Here is a 23216-nt window from a genome sequence, read left to right as displayed (position 1 = left end):
CTATATGCAAGGCACTCACTCATTTAGAGGTGCATTCTCTGCATTGGTGGTATAGTGGTGAGCATAGCTGCCTTCCAGAGATGCATTTCCTGGGTCTAACCCGGGGCTCAGTGCAAGAAATAGAAATGAAAGTGCCTGCCTTTGAGGAGTTATCCAGCTATTGTGCCACTTTTCACACCAACTTGTGTGACCTGTTGACCCATCTATCTTTCTCTAAGCTGTGATCTTCTTTAGAAAATGGGCATCTCTGTGACTCCAGGGCAAATCTCAGGGCTGGGCACACTGCAGTATCATTTGAAAGACAGGCTTCTGTGATAGTGGACAGTCCCAGAGCTCAGCCCTGTATATGCCCTAGCTGAGCTCCACCCTCAGGCTTTCAGGCTGCAGGCCTTCCTGACCCAGACTTTCATGTGCCACCCCTACATGCCTCTCTGTAGCTCTAACATGAGGATGGTGCCTGGGCAGACACAACCGGCACTCTTTCCTCTCGGCGGGGTGTGCAGCTGATACCGCCTTCCACTTGACTCCTGACAAAGACATGTGGCCTGCCAGGTGATGCAGGGGAGGGCCAGGCTGCAGCTGAAGGCCTTTTCTCCTGGGGATGATAAAAACAGGCTGCCCCTCCTCTTGGACTGAATGAGGTTTCTCGCTGTGAATAATGGCATTGAAGTATCCAAGGGCTACATTCAGGAGCTGAATCGTGGAATCCCAGCCAAAGAATCTGCTGAAGACTGAAGGGACCAGCTGTCCAGCTTCACACAGGGAGGGGTCCTTGAAGCTAACTACTGCCACCAGGCCCTGGTCTCAAACCTTACACACTGGTCTGCAAAGAGCTACAGCTCAAGGTTGCTGTGTCCCCGCAGCCAAGGCTGAAGCACGACCTAGCCAGTCCCCTACAGCTAACAGAGCGACCCCACACATGTGATCCCCAGAGTAGGTCCCAGACAATCCTGAGAAGGCATGGCTAATGCTATGGTTCTTTACTTCTGAGCCACACACCCCTGAGAAAACCTGAGAAAAGGCTTGGACTATCTCTCCAGAAAATGCATACACGTGCACACTGTGTTATGGAATGAATGCTTCTGTTCCCACCAAAATTGATAGTTTGGAAGCTAATCCCCAATGTGATGATGTTTGAAGGTAGGGCCTTTGGGAGGTGATTGGATCATAAGGGTGGAGCCCTCATCAATGGAATTGGTGCCCTTCTAAGAAGAGGCCAGAGAGCTCTCCCAGTCTCTTTTTGCCATGTTAGAACACAACGAGAAGTTGGCAGTAAACAACCCAGAAGAGGGCCCTCACCAGACCCGGACCACACTGGTACCCTGATCTGGGACTTCCGGTCTCCAGAACTATGAAAAATCAATTTCTGTTGTTAATAAGCCATCCACTCTATGGTACTTTGTTACAGCAGCTCAAACTGACCAATACATGTACATATGTATATGTATGCATATCATCATATGTATACACGTGTCTACATATATATACACACGTCTACATGTATACATATACATACAGTTACTCCCATAATTTTTACACATTCACAGATTCCCTAAAGCCCATCCAGAAGTCTAAGTTAAGAATTCTTTAATAAAGTCACCAAAGACGAAAGCCAATTTTTCCACCTGAAACCGCCTGACCCTATGGGTTCAGGGCTGAGCCATGTCTCCTGGGCAGGAGTAAAGGGTGAATTTAGCTCTAGGTCCAAGTGACATGTGGCCTCACACACAGCGTGGAGAGCAGTCTGTCTCACGGCCTGGCACTCTTGACCCCATCTTACAGCTGTCAGACTCCGCCTGACCCAGATCTGCCAGGAGGACAGACTGTTTTTCTTTGTGGAAATAATTCATGGTGCTTGTCATTTACAGCTTCTCTCTGGATTTCACTCAGAGATGGAGGAAAGCATCCTATCCTGTGGAAATTCTTCATTCTGAGTGCGACAATGAATTAGGAACAAGATGTGAAAGGGGGTCTGACCCTTATTCTCACATATGTGGGGACACACACAGGTACACACACACAGTTTCTTTCTGAGCCCAGTGCTTTGACAGTAAATTAGCCACATCTTCAGGATAGCTCAGCTCAGCTCAGCTCAGACCTCATCCAACCTAATTTTAGTGACAGATTCTTCATCCAAATTGGCAGTGTGCACAGGGACTGTGTTTAGAAGGTGCTACGGAGAGTCTGGCGGCACCTGAGGCCTGGGCTCGTTATATGCCTTAACACAATGGTATTACCATGCTCTGCTACTCTCCTAACCCATCTATTACATGGACACCAGGACACACGGGTGTTGCCTAGAAAAAGGTTGCCTCTCAACAAAGTCCCATAATGACACTAACTCCCCTCATCACTTAGGTGGCCTGTGTGTGTGGTCTGTGTGTGTCTGTGTGTGTGTGGTACCTGTGCATGTCCATCTGTATACTTACACATCCAGGCATGAAAACAGAAAAGGCACTGGATATTAAGTATAGATGGGACTCCATGTAGATTTCCCAACAGACAGACCCAGAACAACAGGCAACGCTCCCTTCTGGACTATAGAAATCTATCTAGGGGACAAAGGGGCAGCTGGAAGAAGATGAGTAAGCAGTGTGGAGTCACGGGCACTCGGACCTGGGCTCAAGTCCAAACTTGAGTGCTCACTCCCTGTGTGACCTTAGGGAAGGCACTGCATGTCTCTAAGCCTCAGTTCCTCGTCTGTAATATGTGGATCATAAGCCTCCCTGCAAAGGCTGGAAGCAACAGATATGAGGCTTGAAGAAAAAGAATTAGCACAGTGCTTGGCACATTGCAGAGGGGTGATACACATCAGTTGACTTCCTGTCCCTTGCTCTGTTCTGAGCAACTCCTGATTGAATCATTTGAGGGAGAATCTGACTCCGATTTTTCAACCCTCCATGGGCCACAGGGTCTATCTCTTTCAAAGATGTGTGTTATCCTTCCACATCCCACAAGAGGCTGAGATTGGCACATCTCAAAGAGGACTTAGGCAATAAAACTAATAACGCTGTGCTTCCCAGAATGGAAAGGCTTGCCCCACGCCTCTGCATTATGATTGAACTTTGTCTTCTCTGCCAAGCCTCAAGCTCCTGTTTTTCAAGTAATCCAATCTGTTTTATTCAAGACAAAGGACAAGAGGATTTTATGGAATGAGAAGTCAGTTTATTTCCTGGGACGTTTACATAGGTCACAGTAAAACAGTTTTATGTCTCCAGTGACATTTCTTCTGGGACTGTTCATGGGGAACATTATTTTTTTTCTAAAGCTCTGAAGGTGGTTGTTCTTTTGTTGTAAGTAGGACTGAAATGTGTTTCTAGGCAGCTACAGGGTCCCTTTGGACTGACTGTGATGGGACTTCTAGAAAAAAAGGCACAAGGCTTGAATGGGTCACAGGTGGAAAATGGGACAAACGACTGATGAGCAGCTCAGACGCTGAGTGCTGGTTCGAAGGGCCAGGAAAAGCCACTAGGAGTGAGGGGACCCTGTTCCTGTGAGATGCCTTATGATTACAGAGGAGGAGGTTGGAACAGAGAAGGAAGCATTCTAAAATACGCTCACTTAAAGAGACACTTGGACCCAAAGCCATCCAATGATTCCCACATCACAGATGAGGAAACTGAGGTTCAGAGACATGAAGTCACTTATCTAAGTCACACAGGGAGTAAGTGTCGGGGCCTATGCTTAAACCACATCTAGGTTCTGGAGCTCTAAAGCCCACGCTTGCAATTGCCTGCCCCAGGCTGGCCCTGCAGGGAAATCCCCTCTCAGCTGCAGGCAGAGGTTCCCCATTTGGAATGGCAGAAATGCTTTCCTTTACACAGCAGTATTCCTGAAGCCACCTCCATGGCAGCAGCCTCCCTGGGCAGTCCCCTGGTAATGACAATGGATGGCAGGCCTCCCTTGTGGCCAGGGGTCACCAATCCTGGCACCTCTGAGTGTGAATAAGAACAGCTGTCACATAGAAGAATCAGTTTTCTAAATGTGAAATTTCACATTTCCCATTGCTTGTCATCCATCGGATTGCAGCCACAAGCCACCGGTCCTGCGTCCCCTTCCTACTCTTGCCCTATACATGGAAAACTCAAGGAAACCATCAGCAGTTCTAATAGACTTCTACCTTTGGCCTGCCAGCTGACCTGTGCTCCCAGCTGCTTCCATCTGGCAGCTGGTAGAGGGACCGGAGGTTACAGAAGAGGCTGATGGCACCATGACAGACTCAACTGAGTGGCAGCAGAGGCAGGAGCAACCAGAGCAGAGCAGGCTGGAGCCCAGAGCCTAAGAAGATCCCAAGAGTGAGGGCAAGCAAAGGATCTGGACCAGGAGGCACAGGTTTGGTGGCTTATGGGAGGAGGAAGGACCAGGAATCCAAAAGTGGACCGAAACCAGGAGACAATTCAGCCACAGGAAAAGACAGATCCTATGAGGGAGAACAGCCATTATTTATCAAGGGCCAACTGTGCACTACGCTCATGTGGTCCAAATGAGAGGCATTACAGAGGCCAGATCCAGAGCCTGCATTCAAGTTTTGAATCTGCCACCTTCTAGCTGCGGGTCTTCAAGCAAGTCGCTTCAATTTTCTGTGGCTCAGCTGTGCACTCTGTAAACTGAGAACAGGGGTTTCTCCTAAAATACCATGAGAATAATATGAGGTCACCCTGCAAAGGGCTTGGTAGGAGGCACAGCACATGACCCGTACTCAGTAAATGTGGGTTATTAGTACGAATCTTCACAACCCAAGAGCCAGGAAGTGATAGTCTCATTTTATAGATAAATAGATTAATACTCCTGTTTACAAAAAAGGGCGGGGGGGGGATGGGGAATTCCTGGAGGTTCGGATACACTCTAGGTCACACACCTGTGAGTGGCAGAGACAGGTTGGAACCCAAGTCTCTGTGTGCCCCAATTGCTCCTGCTCTCTCTGTGTGCTGCCTACCTGTCAGCTTCAATGAGCAAAACTACATAGCCCCTGCCCTCATGGAGCTTATGTTCTAGTGAGTTAGCAGAGAGGGACAACAAAACAAATAAACCCACAATGATGAGATGAGGCAGATGGCGATAAGTGACACAGAGAAATGGAGTTGGGTCGGGAGAGGGAGAGGGATGAGCCATGGGCTATCTGATGGCAGTGGGCAGGGAAGGCCTCTCTGACCAGCTGAAACCTAAGCAAAGCCCTGAACACAGGAAAGGAAGGAAGTCTTGTGGCTGTCTGGGAGGAAGAGCGTTCCCAGGAGCAGGAAGAGCAAGCGCACATCCCCTTGTGGGAGCAGATCACTGGGCAGGAAGGAAGGGCCCTGAAAGGCAGGTGGCAGGGCCCCACGAGGGAGGGAGGTAGTGGGAGGAGAGGTGGGTCCCTCAACAGGAGAGAGGCAACTCAGCAAGAAGCCCATGCAGAGCTGGAGGATCAAAGTTTCTGGGGGGCCCAGTCACCTGCAGGATAAGTGACAGGTGAGGTCTCTGAGGAGCTGGGATAAACAGCAGGGAAGCAGTCCAGGAGTACATGGGGCTGGGCCCTGAGTGTGACAGGGACAGCAGTGAGATGGGCCCTCACCGCAGTCACCTTCTAGCCCCTGATCAGGCACAGGGCCCTCAGAGCTGCTAAGTGGGCCCGGCTGGAAGGGAAGGATGTGTAGGGACAGGGAGCACGGCCATCCTATACAATGTAAAACGCTGAAGAGCAAACACCCTTAGACACCCTGAAAATCAAAGGAATTCTTCCCAAATAGCCCATCCCTGGAATGTTGGAGCAAAGGAGGCCTGGACTTAGATTCTCGTCTCAGCACTAAGTGGCCTTAGAAAAGTCCTGGTTGCGCGCAGTGGCTCACACTTATAATCCCAGCACTTTGAGAGGCCAAAGTGGGAAGATCACCTGAGGTCAGGAGTTCGAGACCAGCCTGGCCAACACGGTGAAGCCTCATCTCTACTAAAAATACAAAATTAGCTGCACGTGGTAGAATCCATCTGTAGTCCCTGCTACTCGGGAGGCTGACGCAGAAGAATCACTTGAATCTGGGAGGCGGAGGTTGCAGTGAGCCCAGATCATGCCGTTGAACTCCAGCCTGGGCAACAGAGTGAAACTCCATCTCAAAACAAAAACAAACAGAAAAAAGAAAAGTCCTGTAACCCCTCAGAGTCTGCCTTTCCTCGTCATCAATAAGACCCACGCTGCAGGGGCACTGTTGGCGCTAGACAGGGCCAAACACCCAGAACGTGCTGGCACACAATAGGTTCTCTACTATTGGTCGCTGTTCCCGCTACTATTATTGCATATGGATGTGCTAAAGCTTGGGGTAAATCATGACCACGGCTGATGCTGACTGAGCTGCGATACGTCCAGTGCAATGGACTGAATGTGTATGAACCCAAAAGTTCACAGGCTGAAATCCTAACCCCCAGGTGGTGCTACTAGGAGGTAGGGGAGTGACTAGGTTATGAGGGCACAGCCCTCATCAATGAGATTATTGCCCTTATAAAAGGGATCCCAGAGAGCTCTCTTGTCCTCATGTGAGGACACAGTGAGAAGATGGCTGACTATGAACCAGGAAGAGGACCCTCACCAGACACTGAACCTGCTAGGGCTTTGATCTTGGACTTCCAGCCTCCAGAACTATAAAAAACAAATTCTTTTGCTTATAAGCCACCCAGTCTACAGTGTCTTATTTATAGAAGCCTGAACAGACTAAGACACCCAGATAAGGTCAGCTGTGTAAAACAGGCCAGGTGGACGTCATTATACTGCAAAGGCAATTAGCTCAAGTGAGATCCGAGATTCAGCCTCCACCCACCCAAACCTACTGGGATTCTGAACCCTGTTAGGACTAAAATATCTTTTCATTGCTATAGGTACAAATACTTTTTTCCTCCTGGGAAAAAATAAAGAGGGGGAAAAAAGAGGATGTACAGGAATATATACATCCACATATGCACATACATGGACTTATTTTAATCAATTGAAATGCATATTTGTGATGTATTAGTTATCCCCAGAAAGCTATAGAGACCCTCACGTTTAGCCCTGGCATCCCTGCTCTGGGGCTGTACAGATCTGGCCTGTCCTAAACAATATTTAAAAACAAGTGGTTACTCCCCTATTTATCCCCTTGTGAGACTAGCTACCTAGATGAGGCTGCAGAAACAGGGCCCCTGCCACAGTGCTCAGTCCCAGTGGTCTGTCCTTGCTGAGCCATCTAGAACCATCTCTTCTCACCCCCATGGTCCCTGCCTCAGCCCCCAAGCTTCAAAACCTACTCAGAAGAAGGCTTGACAAACTATTATTCCAAGGTAAGAATACTGATAACCCTCCAAAGAAAAGAAATCTGCAATTTCCCATGATTACCAGCTTCAGCTAAAGGAATGAAGCAATAACGGTGCATTGTAAGGCATCCTGGGAAAAGTAGGCTTTCTCCAAGCCACAGTGCCTATCCTGGCCTGGTTAAAAGGCTCTGCCCCAAAGGCAGGGTTGTCATCCTCCAGCAGTCTCCAAGGTGGCAGAGCCCTAAAGATACCAGCAGAAGAGTGTTATCCTCAAACACAAAACCAGACTGCAGAGAACTTCACAGGACACCAGGCTGACTTTGGGCTTGGCTGCACAAGACCTGCCTGTTCCTAAGCTGAGTTGCCTCTCACCAGCCAGCTGAAAGCCCTTTCTCTGCTGTGAACCCAATACAGATACAAACTGCATTTCATGTCTGAAAAAGCCAGTGACGGGATAAGTAGTGTTTGTTATCTAACTAAATTGTAGAGGAAATGATGTGTGAATGAGAAAATTTTAACACAACCGTGAATCACTTCTGACAAGTTCGATTATGGTTTTGTTTAGTTAAGCACTTGTGCATTCCAATGAATTGTCCTATGGAATTATTAATTGGATCTGGGATTTCTAGGGCTTTCCCACTGCTCTGAATCCTTCCTAGCAGAGATGATGTACCTTTAGGTGTCGTGGTTACAAGGGTTGGTTTTCTACTAAAAAATCTAAGGGTGGAGTGCAGGGCATGCCAGATCCTGTCATCTAAACCAAAACAGTGAGAGTCGCTCTTGGTCTTCCCAAAAGTTAGAAAGACACAGAGATGCAAATTCTTGAAAATACAGGGACATAGAAAAAGACAGGTTTGGGGCCCCTGTGTTCTGTGGCTTTTCATTAGGAAAGGATTCTATTTGAGAAATAAGTCAAAACCAGTAGATCCAGGAGTAAAGTGTTAGTCATAGAAGATGGGGAGGGAGGACTGGACCCACCAGCTTCTCTAAGTACAGAAGGGAAAAAATAGGAAGAGGACCCGGGGCCATGGTCCTCAGAACATCCTGGTGCCTCCTCTCCTGGCTGTGGCTATGCCAGCACTGCCAGGCTTCCTCTGTCCACTTTCCACTCTAAGGATGATGCTATGGCAGCTAAAAGATCGTGCCAGCCTCCGTGATGGAACCAAACCCAGAATCTTCTCCGGCAATGGAGATGCTACACATAAGGAAGAAAGATCACTCAGTCCACCCAGCAGTACTAGTTGCAATCGCATAGACTGTGCCCTGCATCTGGGCACCTGGGCATGAGGGGGGCTGCAATCTAGCCCACACCCTGCTTACCAGGCCATAAGCCCAGGGGCTGCATCAGCCCAGAGGGATGTGGATCTGTCAGGGCCCCAGCATGAAATTTCCAACGGAGTTTAATTTAAAAACTATTTACAAAGGCAGACAGGGTTAAGGAAAGTCAACAGAGGTAGAGGCACCCTGGGCTAGCAAAAGGGGGAAGCCATTGCCACATTAGGCCTGGAGGGGTCAAGGGAGAGAGTCCTTCTAGGAGCCCAGCAAGAATTGTGGCTGGGAGCATTGTTTACGGAAGAGCGAGGATACTGCCAAATGCCTCCACCGCCACACCCACCTATAAGCCAGAGGCATGGAAGCCTGTTTGCTGCAGTCCATAGAGATCAGCCTCCTGGGACCAAAAACAGTGTTGGGAAAGGTGAGGAGTAGATGTGGAGGCCAGAAACCCATTCTCCATATGGGCCAGCCAGGGAAAGCCTGATTTGCATCTCTTTCACTCCCCATCAACTGCCTCGGTTCCCCTTGGAAAGTTTCCATGGTCTCACTGCTGCCACCACCTTCCAGGCACTCTCCCATCCCCCTGTCTCAGCCCCATCTCGCCCTGACTGCAGGAGCAATCAGGGGAAGGAGGGATGTAGCTCATTGACGAGACTGCAAGCAGGAAATCCTGGAGGCCTCCTCTGGAAGCCCACCCACTCCTACTCTTGCTCCTAGCAGGCATATAAAGGCTGTGGGTAAGGATGGGCCATGACCACGGTGCAAGCAGACAGTGACTGTTCCCAGTGCCTGCCAGAAGTGGGTTTTTATGACCAAGGAGTGACACTGGATCAGGTCTGCCAGCCAACGACCAGGCAGAAGTCACCAAAGGAGGGGTCCAAGAGCTAGAGGCAGCCAGGGTGCAAGCAGCTGGCACTGGGGAGCAGGAGCACAACCCCCTTCCTGCCATTTGGGTAGGTCCCTGGAGAAAGTCCCTGGCCAGTGCCCTTGGGCGATGTTTTTAACCAACAAGCCTGTAGCGCTTACTGTATGCCCTGCAGGCACTGTTCTGAAGGCTTTACAGAGATTTCCCCCATTTTATCCTCATAAGAACACCATGAGGGAGGTCCAATTATCTTCTCCATTTTAAAGATGGGAAACCTGAGGCGCAGAGGGCTTAAATAACCTGCCTCAGATCACCCAGGAAGCAAATGGTAGAGCAAGATTCAAGCACAAGCAGCCTGGTGCCTGGGTGTGTTCTCTGGCCTGCTGAGCCAGTGTGAGCACGCCTACTGCGCCCCTGCCAGTCACAGACACTCACAGCCCCTGGCAAGCAGCCCGCTTCCCGTTCCCCTGCCCCAGCATGTCAGGCATCTCTGAAAAGATGTTCCATGCCACTCACCGAGCAGACCTGAACAGTCCCAGAGATGACCCAGGGCCTGTGTGGCGTGCAAGGGGATGTTGTGGGCTGGCTTCCTGTGAGGCAGCCTATGAGATAGAGGACAGCAGGAGGTCAGTAGGGAGAGCTCTGGGGCCCACACCTCCAGGAGCAGGGGGAAGCTTAATGGGGCAGAGGGAAAGCCAGGCTGCAGCGCAGTACTGACCATGAGGGGAGTGTTAGAGATGGGGTGGCCCTGCACAGCTGTCGTGGGTTGGAGTGAAGGAACCCCTTCCTGGTCAGGCATGTCCTGCAGATCAGTCCGGGGAGGGGGCGAGGGACAGGCAAGACAGTCCCCTCAGCAGGAGCACCCGATAGGCAGCTGAGGCTTTTGCAGGCCCTACGCCAGCATGTGGGGAAACTAGTCCTGCATTCCTGGCGGGGATCTGGGAAGCACATCGCAGGGTCCACTGCAGGGAGCCTTAGAGCTCCTGGCTGGCCTTCCACTGCCGTCTAGGAAGGCTCCCCATGCCCTTATTCCTGACTACCTGGCTGTATCCTCTAGGACACATCTCTCATGGGGGCTGACAGCAGCCACGGGCTGGCAATTCCTCAGGGAGGGAAGCTTTAGGAATCTCGTACCCTCTTCCTTTCCACCCAAGGCCCACCACCTCCTGGCTCTCTTTTGTACTCCATACTGAGCCCTGAATTAGTTGACACCTCCACCTCACTAGAGAGCTAGAAGTTCTCTAAGGATCTTAAAGATCACCACTATCTGGATACAAACAGGGTACAAACTAGCAAATATTTTTAAATTACAAGAAAGGTAAAACCTTGGAAAGTCTGTCCTGAGCTCTGGTGACTTGTGGTCTAAGCCCCACCTGCCAGAACGCTCAGCCCCTCGCTGGCCACCAGCTGGACTCACTCCTCATACCTCGTTCTTTAAGCCAAGTCAGTGACTCTCTGAGTCCCTTCACAGCGACTTGCTCTCCAGTTCTCGGGACTCTGCAGGCCTTGTGAAGGGCAAAACAGATGCTCAGCAGGCCTGAGAGAGTTCTGATTACACCAAGGAAGAAACTTGAGGCCAGGCAGCCACTTTCCTGAGCTCCGACTTCATTCCTGAACTGCTCAGTCCTCTTATTCACTATCAGAAAATGGCAGAGAAGATTACAGTGGCGGGAGAACAAAAATTGCTCAAAGCCACCTTCTTCCTAAACATAATTTGCACTACAATGACAGTCACTTCCGAAGCAGCTTATGTGAAGGGAACGGTGACTCAGGCGAGCCCACTCAGAGGCCCGGCCCACACACCCTTGTCCAGGAAAGGAAGCCAACAGGCACTTTGCCATAGAGTCCAGGGCAGCCAGAGCCAAATGGGTGGCTGCACCTGTTCCTGCAGTAATGCTGTTCCTACAGGGACTTTCTCGCTTTAACCCCACGGAGGAGGCACAGGGACCAGCTGACCCCAGAGAGGCCACTGTCAAGAACACAGAAACAGGCAGCTCTGCGTCAGCTGTCCCACCACCACTCAGCTCAATAAGCAGAGGGAAGACCTCTGACTGGTCCACACCACATGCCACGCTCCTTGGGACTACCGCAGAAGAGCTCAGAGCCTGCTAGAATCCTGATACAAGCCACTGTGACTGGATTTTTTTCGGATGTTGAAACATAAAAACAAAACAGAGAGTCCACTGTATCCACAGAACTCAAGATATCTAACAGTCTCAGTGTGGCGGCTTCTCCTCCACCGACAAGGACACTTGTCACGCAGCTAGCTGTGCACAATCTGTGCTACTTGTTTCAGAAGTCTGGAGCACACATTTGCCACCTGGACAGCATGGGATAGACTAGCTTCCTATTCAAATCTGGGTTTACAGTTTCCTCACCCTTACTCTGAAATTCTCTTGGAGCACCAAACATGAAACTTCTTCCCCTGTCCTCAGATTAGGCAGATGAGAGTAAAGTAAGAGATGGAGCGCAGTGCAGTCCACTAACAATTCAGGCAGAGACTCTCCCTTACACACTGCTTGCCAAGAAAGTAGCAATTTACATGCTTTTTCTTATTACAAGCCCTTTCATTATGTCCACAAAATAAATTCCATCTGAATGAAGGTCTACAGTGCTATTTTGAGCCAGGAGGTCTGCCTTCCAGTTTTGCCACACACAGACATTATGAACTTGAGACAGTCATTTCGCTTTCTTTCAAAGAACTGCAATCAGAATAGGTCCTGCATCCCCTCCAAGTGCAGCATCTCTTTTAACACAACAACTGTTTGAGGCAAATCTTATTGTCACTCTCACATTACAGGTGAGGAAACGGAGGCTCATGGAAGTTAAGTAGTTTGCCTGCTCCCAGTACAGAGGTAACCGAGAGCTACCTCTAGAGGTCTTCAAACTCAAGAAGTCTGGTTTCAAAGCTAATGCTCTTAAAAATCTTACACCCTGCCTCCCTGGGAAAGGAAGTAGGACACGCAGCTATAAGCAATGGCAACAGCACTGGCTAACATGAGTCAGAAGTGAATTAATTAAAGGACACTGGGAAGCTCATGGAATTGCCAAGAGAGGTAGAGAACCAGGTTCTCAGGTCACCAAGTACATCACCCTAAATCTTACTTCAGTAGAGGACCCTCTGGGCACCGCCAATACTGTGGATACTAGGCACTGCATTGCAGCTACCAGGGCCCCAAGAACTCAAGGCTCCTGGCACTTTAGCTAGTGCGAAGTACCAGCTCTTGATTCAAAGTCTTAAATCAAATACTTGTGATTGATGTAGCCCAAGTCATAGACCTGGCCCTAAATCCAAGAAAGGCTGGAAATCACTTATCTAGTAGAAGCCTGTTCTGATCAGCCTCTCTTCCCACCAAGACTCAAGAAGTAGGAAATTTCCCAAACATAAGAAGTGGGCTCAGATGCTAGGTGGCCCAAAATGACAAACGCCCAACAAATGAGGAAACTGGAGTTCTTCAAGGTCCTTTTCAGCAGCATGAGTCTATTTAATTTAATGGATTGCAGTAGAGTATAATTCTCATTTATCTGTCCCCCTTCTCTGTGAACTATTACACAAGGTTATTTATTACCATTGCCTTGCAGTATCCCTCTATCCTATGGGAGAATGGTTTCTCAATGATACTGAGCTTGAGCCTGTACTTGCTGTGATCAATGGGATATGATATAAACTAGGCCCTAGCAGAAGCTTTAGGAGCCACTGCATATGGAGGCTCTCACTTTCGTTTTGTCTTCCAGGAAAATGGCGTGTTCCAAATAGGGATTGGTCCTTCAGCCTGTGCCTCAGAATGGGAAGACACGTGGAACAGAACCTAGCGGAGCTGTGGCAGCCACAACTGACTCACACAGTCTCCAACTTTAATGTGAGCCTAGAGTGTTTCTTATTCTAAGTCACTGATTTGGGGGCGGGAAGCTGTTTGTTACAACAAAACAGACTGATACACATTTATGGAGAAGCACTCCATATCATTGTCTAGTGAACAAAGGAAATACATAAGTAAATAGGACTCAGTCTCTGCCTTCAAGACACTTATCTGTGTCATTCTTGAATCATAGCTGGCAGGGAGTGGAAGTGTTTTAAGAGAAGCAAAACACAAGCTCTGAGAAGCAATAGGAAAGGAGACAGAGATTCTGCCTGGGGTTTCCAGGAGGCTTCCCAGAGGATGCGAAACTCGGACTGGATATTAAAGACTAAGTCCAGGGTTATCAGAGAAGGTTGAAGAGAAAGGAGGGGATTTCATGCAGAAAAACCAATATACAAATTCGGAGAGGTGCAAGAAAAAAATACATATATATGCATGAATACATTCTGGTGTTGCCAGAATATAGACAGGGTGGGGAGGAGGAGTGGTAGGAAAAACAACGAAATGGAGGAGATTTTGAAAGGCCCAGAACGCCATCCTAGCAATTTAAACATCACTCTCAAGGAAACAGGAATGACTGAAAGTTTCCACTGGATCCTTACCTTCTAGGGTAATAGAAGTGGTAGAATGGAGGTGAATGAGAAGCAGGGAGCTCAATGAATAAGAAAGACTGTGAGATGAAAACCAGTGCGAGATGATAAGGTCCTTATCTGAAACAGCAATAGTAAGAGCAAAAAAAGTTCACGAAACATTTCAGCGGCGAAATCAGTAAGACTTGATTGGATGAGGTTGAGACAGGGGAAGAATGAGTGAAACACAGAATACGGGGCTACCGATTTTATCTAAATGGAGGGTGGAGTCAGTTGTGGATATGGGGGAGACAAAAAGGGCAACAGGCTTGAAGAAAGCTGATGATCCGGTGTAGTGCACACTACTCTTTTTTTTTTTTTTTCTTTTGAGACGGAGTTTCGCTTTTGTTGCCCAGGCTGAAGTGCAATGGCACGATCTCGGCTCACCACAACCTCCGCCTGCCGGATTCAAGCGATTCTCCTGCCTCAGCCTCCCGAGTAGCTGGGATTACAGGTGCCTGCCACCACGCCCAGCTAATTTTGTAATTTGAGTAGAGACAGGGTTTCTCCATGATGGTCAGGCTTGTCTCGAACTCCCAACCTCAGGTGATCTGCCCGCCTCAGTCTCCCAAAGTGCTGGGATTACAGGCATGAGCCATCACACCTGGCCATGCATATCACATTTGAGTTGTCTCTGCAACATGCTAATGGGGTGACCAGTTGGCAATTGAAAGACATGAAAGAAACTTCCATCTGCCTGGAGTGAGGGAAAGGTATGAGAAAGGCTCCAGAGGCAGGGTAGACATTTGCTATATGTATGCTAGGCGTTCTCAGGGACAGGATGTTGGAAGAGAAGAGAGCAATGGCATTTTAGGCAGGCAGTCAGGGATGTATAAAGCCATAAAGGCAGGATGTCATCAGGGAAGAACAGGAAGTTAGATGTGGGTGGAGGGAGGGAAGCGAGTATTGGTGTTTCCATGTAACAGTTTCCTGCAATCCATGGGCCTGGCTATAGATCAAACATTTCTGTGGGTGAGAGTGTTTGTGTGATGGTAGAATAGCACGACTTTGTGAATAAATTCGTAGACTCTTACAAGTAGACTCCTGGGGTCTTTGATGCTCCTTTAAAAATGCAGCTGCTGCTCCCTTTCTGGCATGTATAGTTACTTCTTTCATTGTCTTTCTGCTAGAAAAATCAGAATATATATAGTTATTCATGGAAGTAATAAATACATCATTATTTCTTTTAAAAAATATAGTGTATTTGTCAGGAGAGAGCTGGCTATATTGCAGTAACAAAAACACCCCAATTATCAGTGGCTTACATCACAAAGTCTACATCTCAGGCTACACAACCATCAGGGTCACCCAGGATCCCTGCTCCTGTGTCATTACTGTCACCCTTACATTGGGAAAAGAGCTGCTAGAACACCCGTACCATTGACCATTGAGCTATATCGGCTCTTAAAGTTTCCACCTGGAAGTGATATGTCACTTTTGCTCACATTTATTTAGCCAAAATAAGTCACATGGTGAAGTGTGAAATCCAGGGAAAGTGGGGAATATTACCCTCCCACAGGAGCACAGCAGCTCTCAGTGAACAGCAATCCAGTCGAGTCCACGCCACACCCTAAGATGGACAGGTTCCTCAATGTCTATGAGAGTCTTGCACCTAAAGTATGACAATTCTCATCTGATGTGGGCACCCTCTCCTGAAGGATTCCAAAACAGGGATGATGCTTTCCCATTAATAAATGCATTTCTCCAGGCCTTGACACCAGATTGCCAATGACCTTGGCATTCCTGGCCACGAATGTTTCCTGTCTAGGCCCGTATTCCCTGTGCAGTGACACTTCCAGAAGTCTTCATTGTCTTGAAGGTACCCCCCAAACCCCTGTCCCCTGCCAACTCTGGACTAAGGATGGAGAAGAGAAGCATCTGCTTCTGTCTACAGTAGCTTTTCTCTGCATGAAGAAAAAGAAAATCTGGCACAGAACCTATGTTTCACTATCTAAGACACTTTTTTGATCAAATGTCCCTATGGTCTGCTGTTGGATTGGGGTGTTTCTTTTTACCCCTGCAGATAACTTGTTTGCCTTTCAAGTCTCCGGGCTGATACAGTCAGCTCATTCCAGTACCAAAACAGGGACAATAATTATTATTCCTACGTGGTTCTGCAATTCACAGATTTTTCCTAAGTAAATGTCCACATGAGCTTTATTCTACAGAACTGTAAACAGATGCCACAAAGCAGTGTCTCTGCCACCAAGGTTCAGCAATTAGAGGTACCAAGCCATGAGCAATGGCCCATGAAATATTTAAACTTCTTCAAGATTAAATATATATTTATACATTTTTAAAACCCAGCTCTCTGGGCATAACAAATTCCTCCCCTGTCTTGAAGAGCCCATCAAAGCCAGGCATCTGCAATGAGCTGTTTTCTACTCATTGCCTGATGGACACCAATTATTCTCTGTTTTCTTAAACTGTGAATAGTAAGAGCCTGTTAAACTCAGTCACCCTAGCAGGAGACAAACAGCAGAGGCCCTGCCACTGCCCAAACCACCAACACTTCTAGATGCCAGGCAGACTGGCAGCTGGCTATTTGCTGAGCATTTCTGATATGCCAGATACTGTGCTAAGCACTTAGCATGGGTTATCTTATTTAATCCTCATAACAGCTCCATCACATAGGACCTATGATTACCCCCATTTTACAAAGGAGGAAACTGAATCCTAGAGAATGTTATGGAAAGACAGCAGAGAGTAGGTGGCATATGAATAGAGTCTTAGAGGATAATTGGAAATTATTCAGGAGTTCAAAAGAGGAAGGCCACCCAAGCAACCTGAATGGCAAGGATAAAGGCAAAGAATACTGTGTGTTTGTGGAAGGGTGTAGACTAGGAAGGCTAAAGCACAGAGTACTTAGGTAGAATTGCCTAAAAATCCAACTAGGAAGGTCAGCTAAGGCCAAATTGTGACAGAACTCAAATGTGATGTGGAAGAGTTTGGACCTCTGACTTCAGAGACTAGACAAGTAACCTGCTCAGGTGTAAGATGTAAGGAGTTGGAAGCAGGTGTAAGATGGTAAGGAGTTGGGAGGACTGTGGCAAACCAGAAGGTACACACCTTCAGTTGTAAAGGCAATCAGATTATGTAACTGTGAGCTGCATTTGGCCTTTAGGGAATCAGCTTGCAAACTCTACAAAGCAATGAGAAAGTAATAAGGGGAATTAATCAGAGACTGATACTGTCAGATCTTTTTGTTCACAAATCTCCCTGACAAACATGTGGATGATGGGCTAGGTGGGGCAAGACTGAGAACAAGGGAACCACTGAGGAGGTAGATGCAGGAAAGTAGAAAGACATGATGGGAGCTAGGACCCAGGTGATACTAATGGGCAGAGAGAGAAAAGTGATAGATTTGAGAATGAAATATTAAAAAGGAAGAAACTGGCAGGACTTGATTCAAAAAGGATATAAGGGAAGAGGGCATGGGAGTTTCAAAGAAAATGCCCAAGCTTTTGGTGCAAACCATGGGGCAAAAATTGCTGTTAAACCCAGGGAGTGAACAGGTGAAAGATAAGAAGTGTCATTTCAGACAAGCTGATGGGCAGAGCTTTGACATTCTGCTACTGTGAGAGGTCCTCAAGGCTAGTGTGGGGCTTGGCCAAGACACCTGGCTAGCTCCATGACTAAAGGGCCCATCCAAGATAACAACCTCTTCTGTATTCCAGGGGTTGACCAAAAGTTCCAGGAGGTATTACTAGTGCCTGCCCTGTGTTGCACCAGGACACCTATTAATGCATGAAGTCACCAGGTACCAGATGTGATTTCATGTGTCAACTTGTCTGGGCCATGGGGTGCCCAGATATTTGGTCAAACATTATTCTGGATATGCCTCAGGGTGTTTTTGGATGAGATGAACATTTGAATCAGTAGATTGACTATATGTAGGTGGCCTTCATCCAATCTGTTGAAGACCTACCTGAATAGAACAAAAGGCTGACCCTTCTATGAATGAGTGAACCCCTCCTGCATGACTGTTTGGGCTGGAACACTGGACTCTTCCTGCTTTCAAACTTGAACTGAACATTTGTTCTTGGGTCTCAAGCCTGCCAGCTTTTGGACTGGAACTTATACCATCTGCTCTCCTTATTCTCAGGCCTTCAGACTCAGAACTACATCATGGTCTCCCATAGACCTCCAGCTTGCCAACTGCAGATCTTGGGGCTTCTCCGCCTCAGTAGTAGTGTAAGCCAATTCTTTATAATAATCTCCTTATACACATTCACACACACAGACATATGCAGATCATGTTTGCTGCAATGTGTGCACATGCATGTTAGAGGGGGAAGGAGAGAGACTGTATATGAGCATGTGCCTATGTATGCATGTGTACCTATGTATGAATGTGTATGAGTATGTCTGTGAGCGTCTGAGAGAGTGACTACATATGTATGAGTGTGTATGCGTGTTAGTGTGTATGTGTGTGAGTGTGTACATGACTATATGTCTTTACCCAGGTTTAACTGTCTTTGGCTTTCATACTCAGTATGAATTCTTCTACAGAAACATTCCTGCATCTTCCTGAAGTTCTTCAGAGTCCAGTCCTCAGCACAGAAGGGTGCTTGAGCAAGGCAGCTGGGAGACAGCTCAGGTATCACAGACATACTGACATCCCACGTGAGCAGCTTTTCTTGAAGTCAACGCCTTAACTGTGCCCCAGGGCCAGGCCCTCCATCCCCTCCTCCCCAGCATAGGTTCATTCACATGCACGGGCTTGTGATGCCTCTAGCAAGGAGGCCAGGCCAGCCAGAGAGGAGGGAAGGCTGGAGCAAGCAAATTCCAGCCCTAAAGCAACTCAGACAGAGTGGGGAAGGGGCCCCTAGATTCCTGCCATCTTCAGCATGCACTTAATAACTTAAGGCATTTTTTTTAAGTGAACAAATGCCCTCTGTCCACAGCAAACAGGAAGGTTGTCCTCTTCCCTGGGCTGCTGACGGGGCCCTGTCTCTGCCTCCAGGAGATACCTTCAAGCCGTGGGTGCTGTCAGCAGTCATCAGGGCAACATCAACTGGACCTGAATCCATACAGCACTCTGGGCAGACCCTGCTCAACACGCCAGTGGGCAGGACAGACCCATGAGCTTTGTGATCTGGAATGCATTTTTCAGTTAACCCTTCTGGAAGTCCATCGGATCCAAACAGGCGTGCCACAGGCATCCTCCAGAGGAAAAGAAAAGGCGGGCAAAAGACTAAGGAGTTCTCCAGACCTCCCAGACTGCACAGACCTGGGACTGGAGGCCAAGTTCCTGACCTCCATTCTACCTGCCCAGCACTTGGACAAAGTCACCTGTAGAGCCCTTCAGTGTTCACAACACACAGCCACTCTGGTCAGCTGTGCTGCTGGGTGGAGAGCACAGAGTTCTCTTGTCAACCAGCACCACAGACGTACTGTCCACTGGGTGCCCCACAGAAGCTCAGCCTGGAGCCACCAGCTCCCACTTCCTGGCAAAAGTCCTACTGAGACTAGCAGCACTGGAAAAGGGCAGAGCCAAGGAGGTAGGGTCAAGTGGGAGAGAGCCTACCACAGCCTCGGGGGGCCTCGAGGAAACAAAGGCAGGAACTAGGCACTCACTGAGGACAACACTGTGATGCCATGCCCGCGCCCCAGGCTGGGGCCTACTCTGAGGACAAGCCCCCTGCCTGCTACAGGCCATTGCCTGCTACCTGCACTGTACCTCTCACCCCTCCTGAGTGTGCTGCTGGAGTAGAAAGGGAAAGACACTACACGGGGATTTATCCTGAATATGTGTAAATCCATAACTGCCTTCAGCAACAGCCAGGCAGTGTAGAAGCCAATCAAGGTTTCTCATAAGCAACTGAGGCAGCACAGTATACAGGCTTTGAGAAAACCCTGCAGGAAGCCCCGTCCACAGCACAGGTCTAGGAACCCTGCCAGCATTGCAGACATGTGGGAGGGGCTTGGAAGTCATGCCAGCTGCACCACCCCTGCCTGTTCCCCTCTTCCTTCCCCAATCCTGAGTGCCCTGGAGGAAGAAGCTCAGACAACCTGTGCTTGCCTATACATGAGTGTACACAAGTGTATACACATTGGGCTGGTTACTCTCCCCCTTTCTCTGCCAGGCTCTGTGCCCAGGAAGGAGGCCCCTGCCTATGCAGCACCCAGCCTCCTCAGTAAGGCTCAGCCAAGGGAAGCCATCCATAGGGGATCACAGGGTAGCAGAGCGGTCAGGGTATTTCTTCCTCTCCTGCAGTGCTTTGGGCCCACGTCTCCACAGTGACTGTACCTTGCACCAGGCAGCATCGCTTCCAAAGCTTTGGTTCCTACCCTACCCTGGTAACACTAGTTCTCCCCTTGTCCAGCCAGCCCTAGGTATAACAAGAGCTCCCTCCTGCTGTGAGTCTCCGGGTCTCTCACCCTCTCACTTGCTCCCTTAACTCTGGCTCAATCTGTTCACTGTGATCCTTTCATGTAAACAACTGGGGTGTATGCTGCTTTGGGTCAGGGCCCTTCTGATAGGTGAGGATATGTATGTGTTTTGTGTATGTATACACACGTGTGTGAGTGCAGGTACTATAAACCTGCAGTCTCTACACATTTGCAGCTGTGTATGTGCGTGTGTCATGAACACGTGCATAGGATACACCTTTTCCCTGAACTTGCAAGGCTGACAGCGAGAAAACTATCTTTGGGCATCCATCTCTGAATCCCAGAGTGCCCCATTTACTCCCATTTTGACACCATTTTGAAATGATTAACCTAGGTCTCCACCTGGCCCAACAGCTCAACACTAAGTTCCTGGAGGGCAAGGAAAAAAAAAAAAAAGTAGGAGAAAGCAGGGAAGAGGAAGGGAGGGGAGAGGAGAGAGGAACAACAGGAAAAGATGACTATCATTCATTGAGTACCTGAGCTGGAGCACGGACTTTACAACCACTTCTCCATTCTAAAAACCACGTAGATCATTGTTCATCTCTTTTTACAAGTGAGAAACCAAGGCTCAGAGGCTTCAGATAACTATCTTGAAGGCACACAGCTAATGAGCAGTGAGAGGCGTTCAGCCACAGGTGAGTTCAAGCCCTGGCTCTTTCCACTCCCCTGCGCTATTTCTCAGTCTCCTTACACAGAACATAATCATGGCCACACGGTGGGCACTCAATCAATGCTCATAAAACTGAACTGAAGCTAAGAAGAAAATCCAATTGCATTCTTAAAGACAAAGACAAAGCTCACCAGTCATGAAGAGAGCCAAGCTGGTCAATGCCTGAGCTCAGATCATCTTGAACAACATAATGGAATATGTCTATGGCTGCAGTCCTGGAAAAACACAGAGGGCTTCTCACTGAGCTGCTTCAAGGCTGGCCCTTGGTCAAAGCCATGCATGATATTAAATTCCAGGACAAGGGCTTTCTGATTGACGCATGGTTGAGAATTGGAGCCTCAGAAAGACTGAGTTGCTAACACATCCCTCAGCCTACTCTCTTGGCAAGGCCAGGGCGAGCATTCAACAGCAGATAATTTGCAGACAGTCTATGCTGCTGATGGAAACTAAAATGCCAGGTAATTACCTGGATGGCAACAAGGGTGCTAAATAATTGTCATAATAATAATTACTGGCCTAATTCTTTGGAAGGTCAGATGGCTCAAAGTTTGAGACCTGTTCAGAGGTCAAAGTGGGGTCTGGGTACATCTGCCCCCTCAGACTAACCAGTGCATTGCCCTGCCCCCCTCACCCCCAATCCATGTTACTCCCCAGCCCTTAGGTAATCTCCAGAACCCAGAAAATGTTACAGCTGTCTGGCCTCAGAAATACCTGCCTATCATGCCAAAGTTGGCAATGAACTCCTGTTCTGTTGAGCTGCCACCAGGAATGAAGTAGCTTCTGAGGCTTGTTTCATCCTCAGGGCACCCTATTAGTGATCTGTCATCACCTGCAGGCTACAGAGAAGAAGCTGAGCCCAGCCAACTTGCCAGCAGTCTCACAGCTGGTCAATGAGGAAGCCAGGATCCAAACCCAGGTACCCAGGTCTGCCTTGTTCCAAATCCTACTGTCTTTGCCATACCTTCTGATACTAATGCCCTCCAAGCCTGTTCCAATGCCACAGTGCTCTTTATCCATGTAGGTTTCCCTAAGGAGCCACCAGGAGTGAGGCGACATTTTCGCTCAGAGACAGACACATGTACTGTCTCCAGACCAACAGGACCCCGGCCCCCACGGCAGTGAGTCAGGGCTCACCGTGGCACTCCACTCTCTCCACACTGCCTCCTACTCTACCTCCTCTCCACAACAGCTATTTATAATCCTTATTTGTACAAATGAAACAGTGTATTCTGGCTTTTTTTTTTTTCCTGCACTTTAAATAACTAAGTTATGGATAAAAGAAACAGAACAAAAATGTTATCCAATCATTGGCCTGCCCCGGTGCACGTCTGTGTATCTGATATTTTCTCCCAGTGCCATTCCTAATAGATGCCTCTTCTCTCTGCCTCATTGTCTCCTGCTCTCCTTTGTGCTTCTAAACAAAGGCGACATGGCACAGGGCCATGGCTTGCTTACTGCCTGCCTGGCAGACGGAGTAGGGCTGGGTCTGTCATGTATCCCAGCCCCTCAGGGAATTATAGTACAAGACCTAACATGGATTGAGATGTGTTGCTATGTGCCAGCACTATGCATCATCTCATGCAGCCTCATCACACCCTATACTAGCACCCCTATGTCACAGATCAGGACACTGAGGCTTATAGAGGTCAAGTGGCTTGCCCAAGGTCATGGAAAGTGATGAAGCCAAGACTTGAACTAGGGCAACCGGACTTTGGTGTCCAGGCCCTTGGCCATGGGCAACTGGTTCAGGCCTTTGACCACAGCTGGTCAGAACTAACAAACTCCAATGGTGACTCCTATCGCCAACCTGATGGCCCCTAAGGGAGGCCGATATTCAAAGAGACACACAATGACCATGAGATCTGCCAGAACCCTCTAAAGGAGGAAGTATTAGCCCATGGTAGGCATAATACGAAAGGAGAAAGAGCAACTCACCAGCCATTTTGTCTCACTCTTATCTTGAGTAATGGGTTTCAATTATTCAGTCAGTCAACAAACATTTGCTCAATGCCAACTCCATGCCAGACTCTGTGCTGGATGCTGCTGATGTGAAAGTGAATATAACACAGTCTTGTCCTCAAGATGCTTAGTCAGCCAGGGAGACAGATGAGAGCAATAGCCGAGCCAGAGCCACAGACATACACACTGAGATACAGGTCTATCCTCGCCCAAGACATCAGATCGCCACCCCTCCTGCCATCCTATGTGACTTGAAAATTTCCACCTTTTCCTCAATCCATTTTCCATTGGCACTTACTTCATTCTAA

The 23216-nt window shown here is 48.5% G+C and overlaps 1 protein-coding gene across 6 annotated transcripts in view; it reads right to left on the bottom strand.

Moving 5' to 3' along the window:
- The window catches only part of GALNT18 (polypeptide N-acetylgalactosaminyltransferase 18), a 362191-nt gene that overhangs the window by 249458 nt on the left and 89517 nt on the right, over positions 1-23216 (bottom strand). Inside the window, exons 2-3 of one of the 6 annotated variants that reach the window (XM_065528547.2) lie at positions 14918-15009; positions 9911-9996 (exon numbers count right to left, since the gene is read on the bottom strand). The exons of 4 other annotated variants lie outside the window; for them this stretch is intronic. In XM_065528547.2, the coding sequence (XP_065384619.1) occupies positions 9911-9996; positions 14918-15009 (178 nt within the window). The remainder of the gene's footprint in view (positions 1-9910; positions 9997-14917; positions 15010-23216) is intronic. One more of the 6 variants, XM_065528548.2, reaches the window with a different exon arrangement.

The sequence above is a fragment of the Macaca fascicularis genome, chromosome 14 (assembly GCF_037993035.2).
Source record: "Macaca fascicularis isolate 582-1 chromosome 14, T2T-MFA8v1.1".
Classification (NCBI taxonomy): domain Eukaryota; kingdom Metazoa; phylum Chordata; class Mammalia; order Primates; family Cercopithecidae; genus Macaca; species Macaca fascicularis.
Note: the sequence above shows the minus strand (reverse complement) of the source record. Positions and strands in the feature narration are given on the sequence as shown.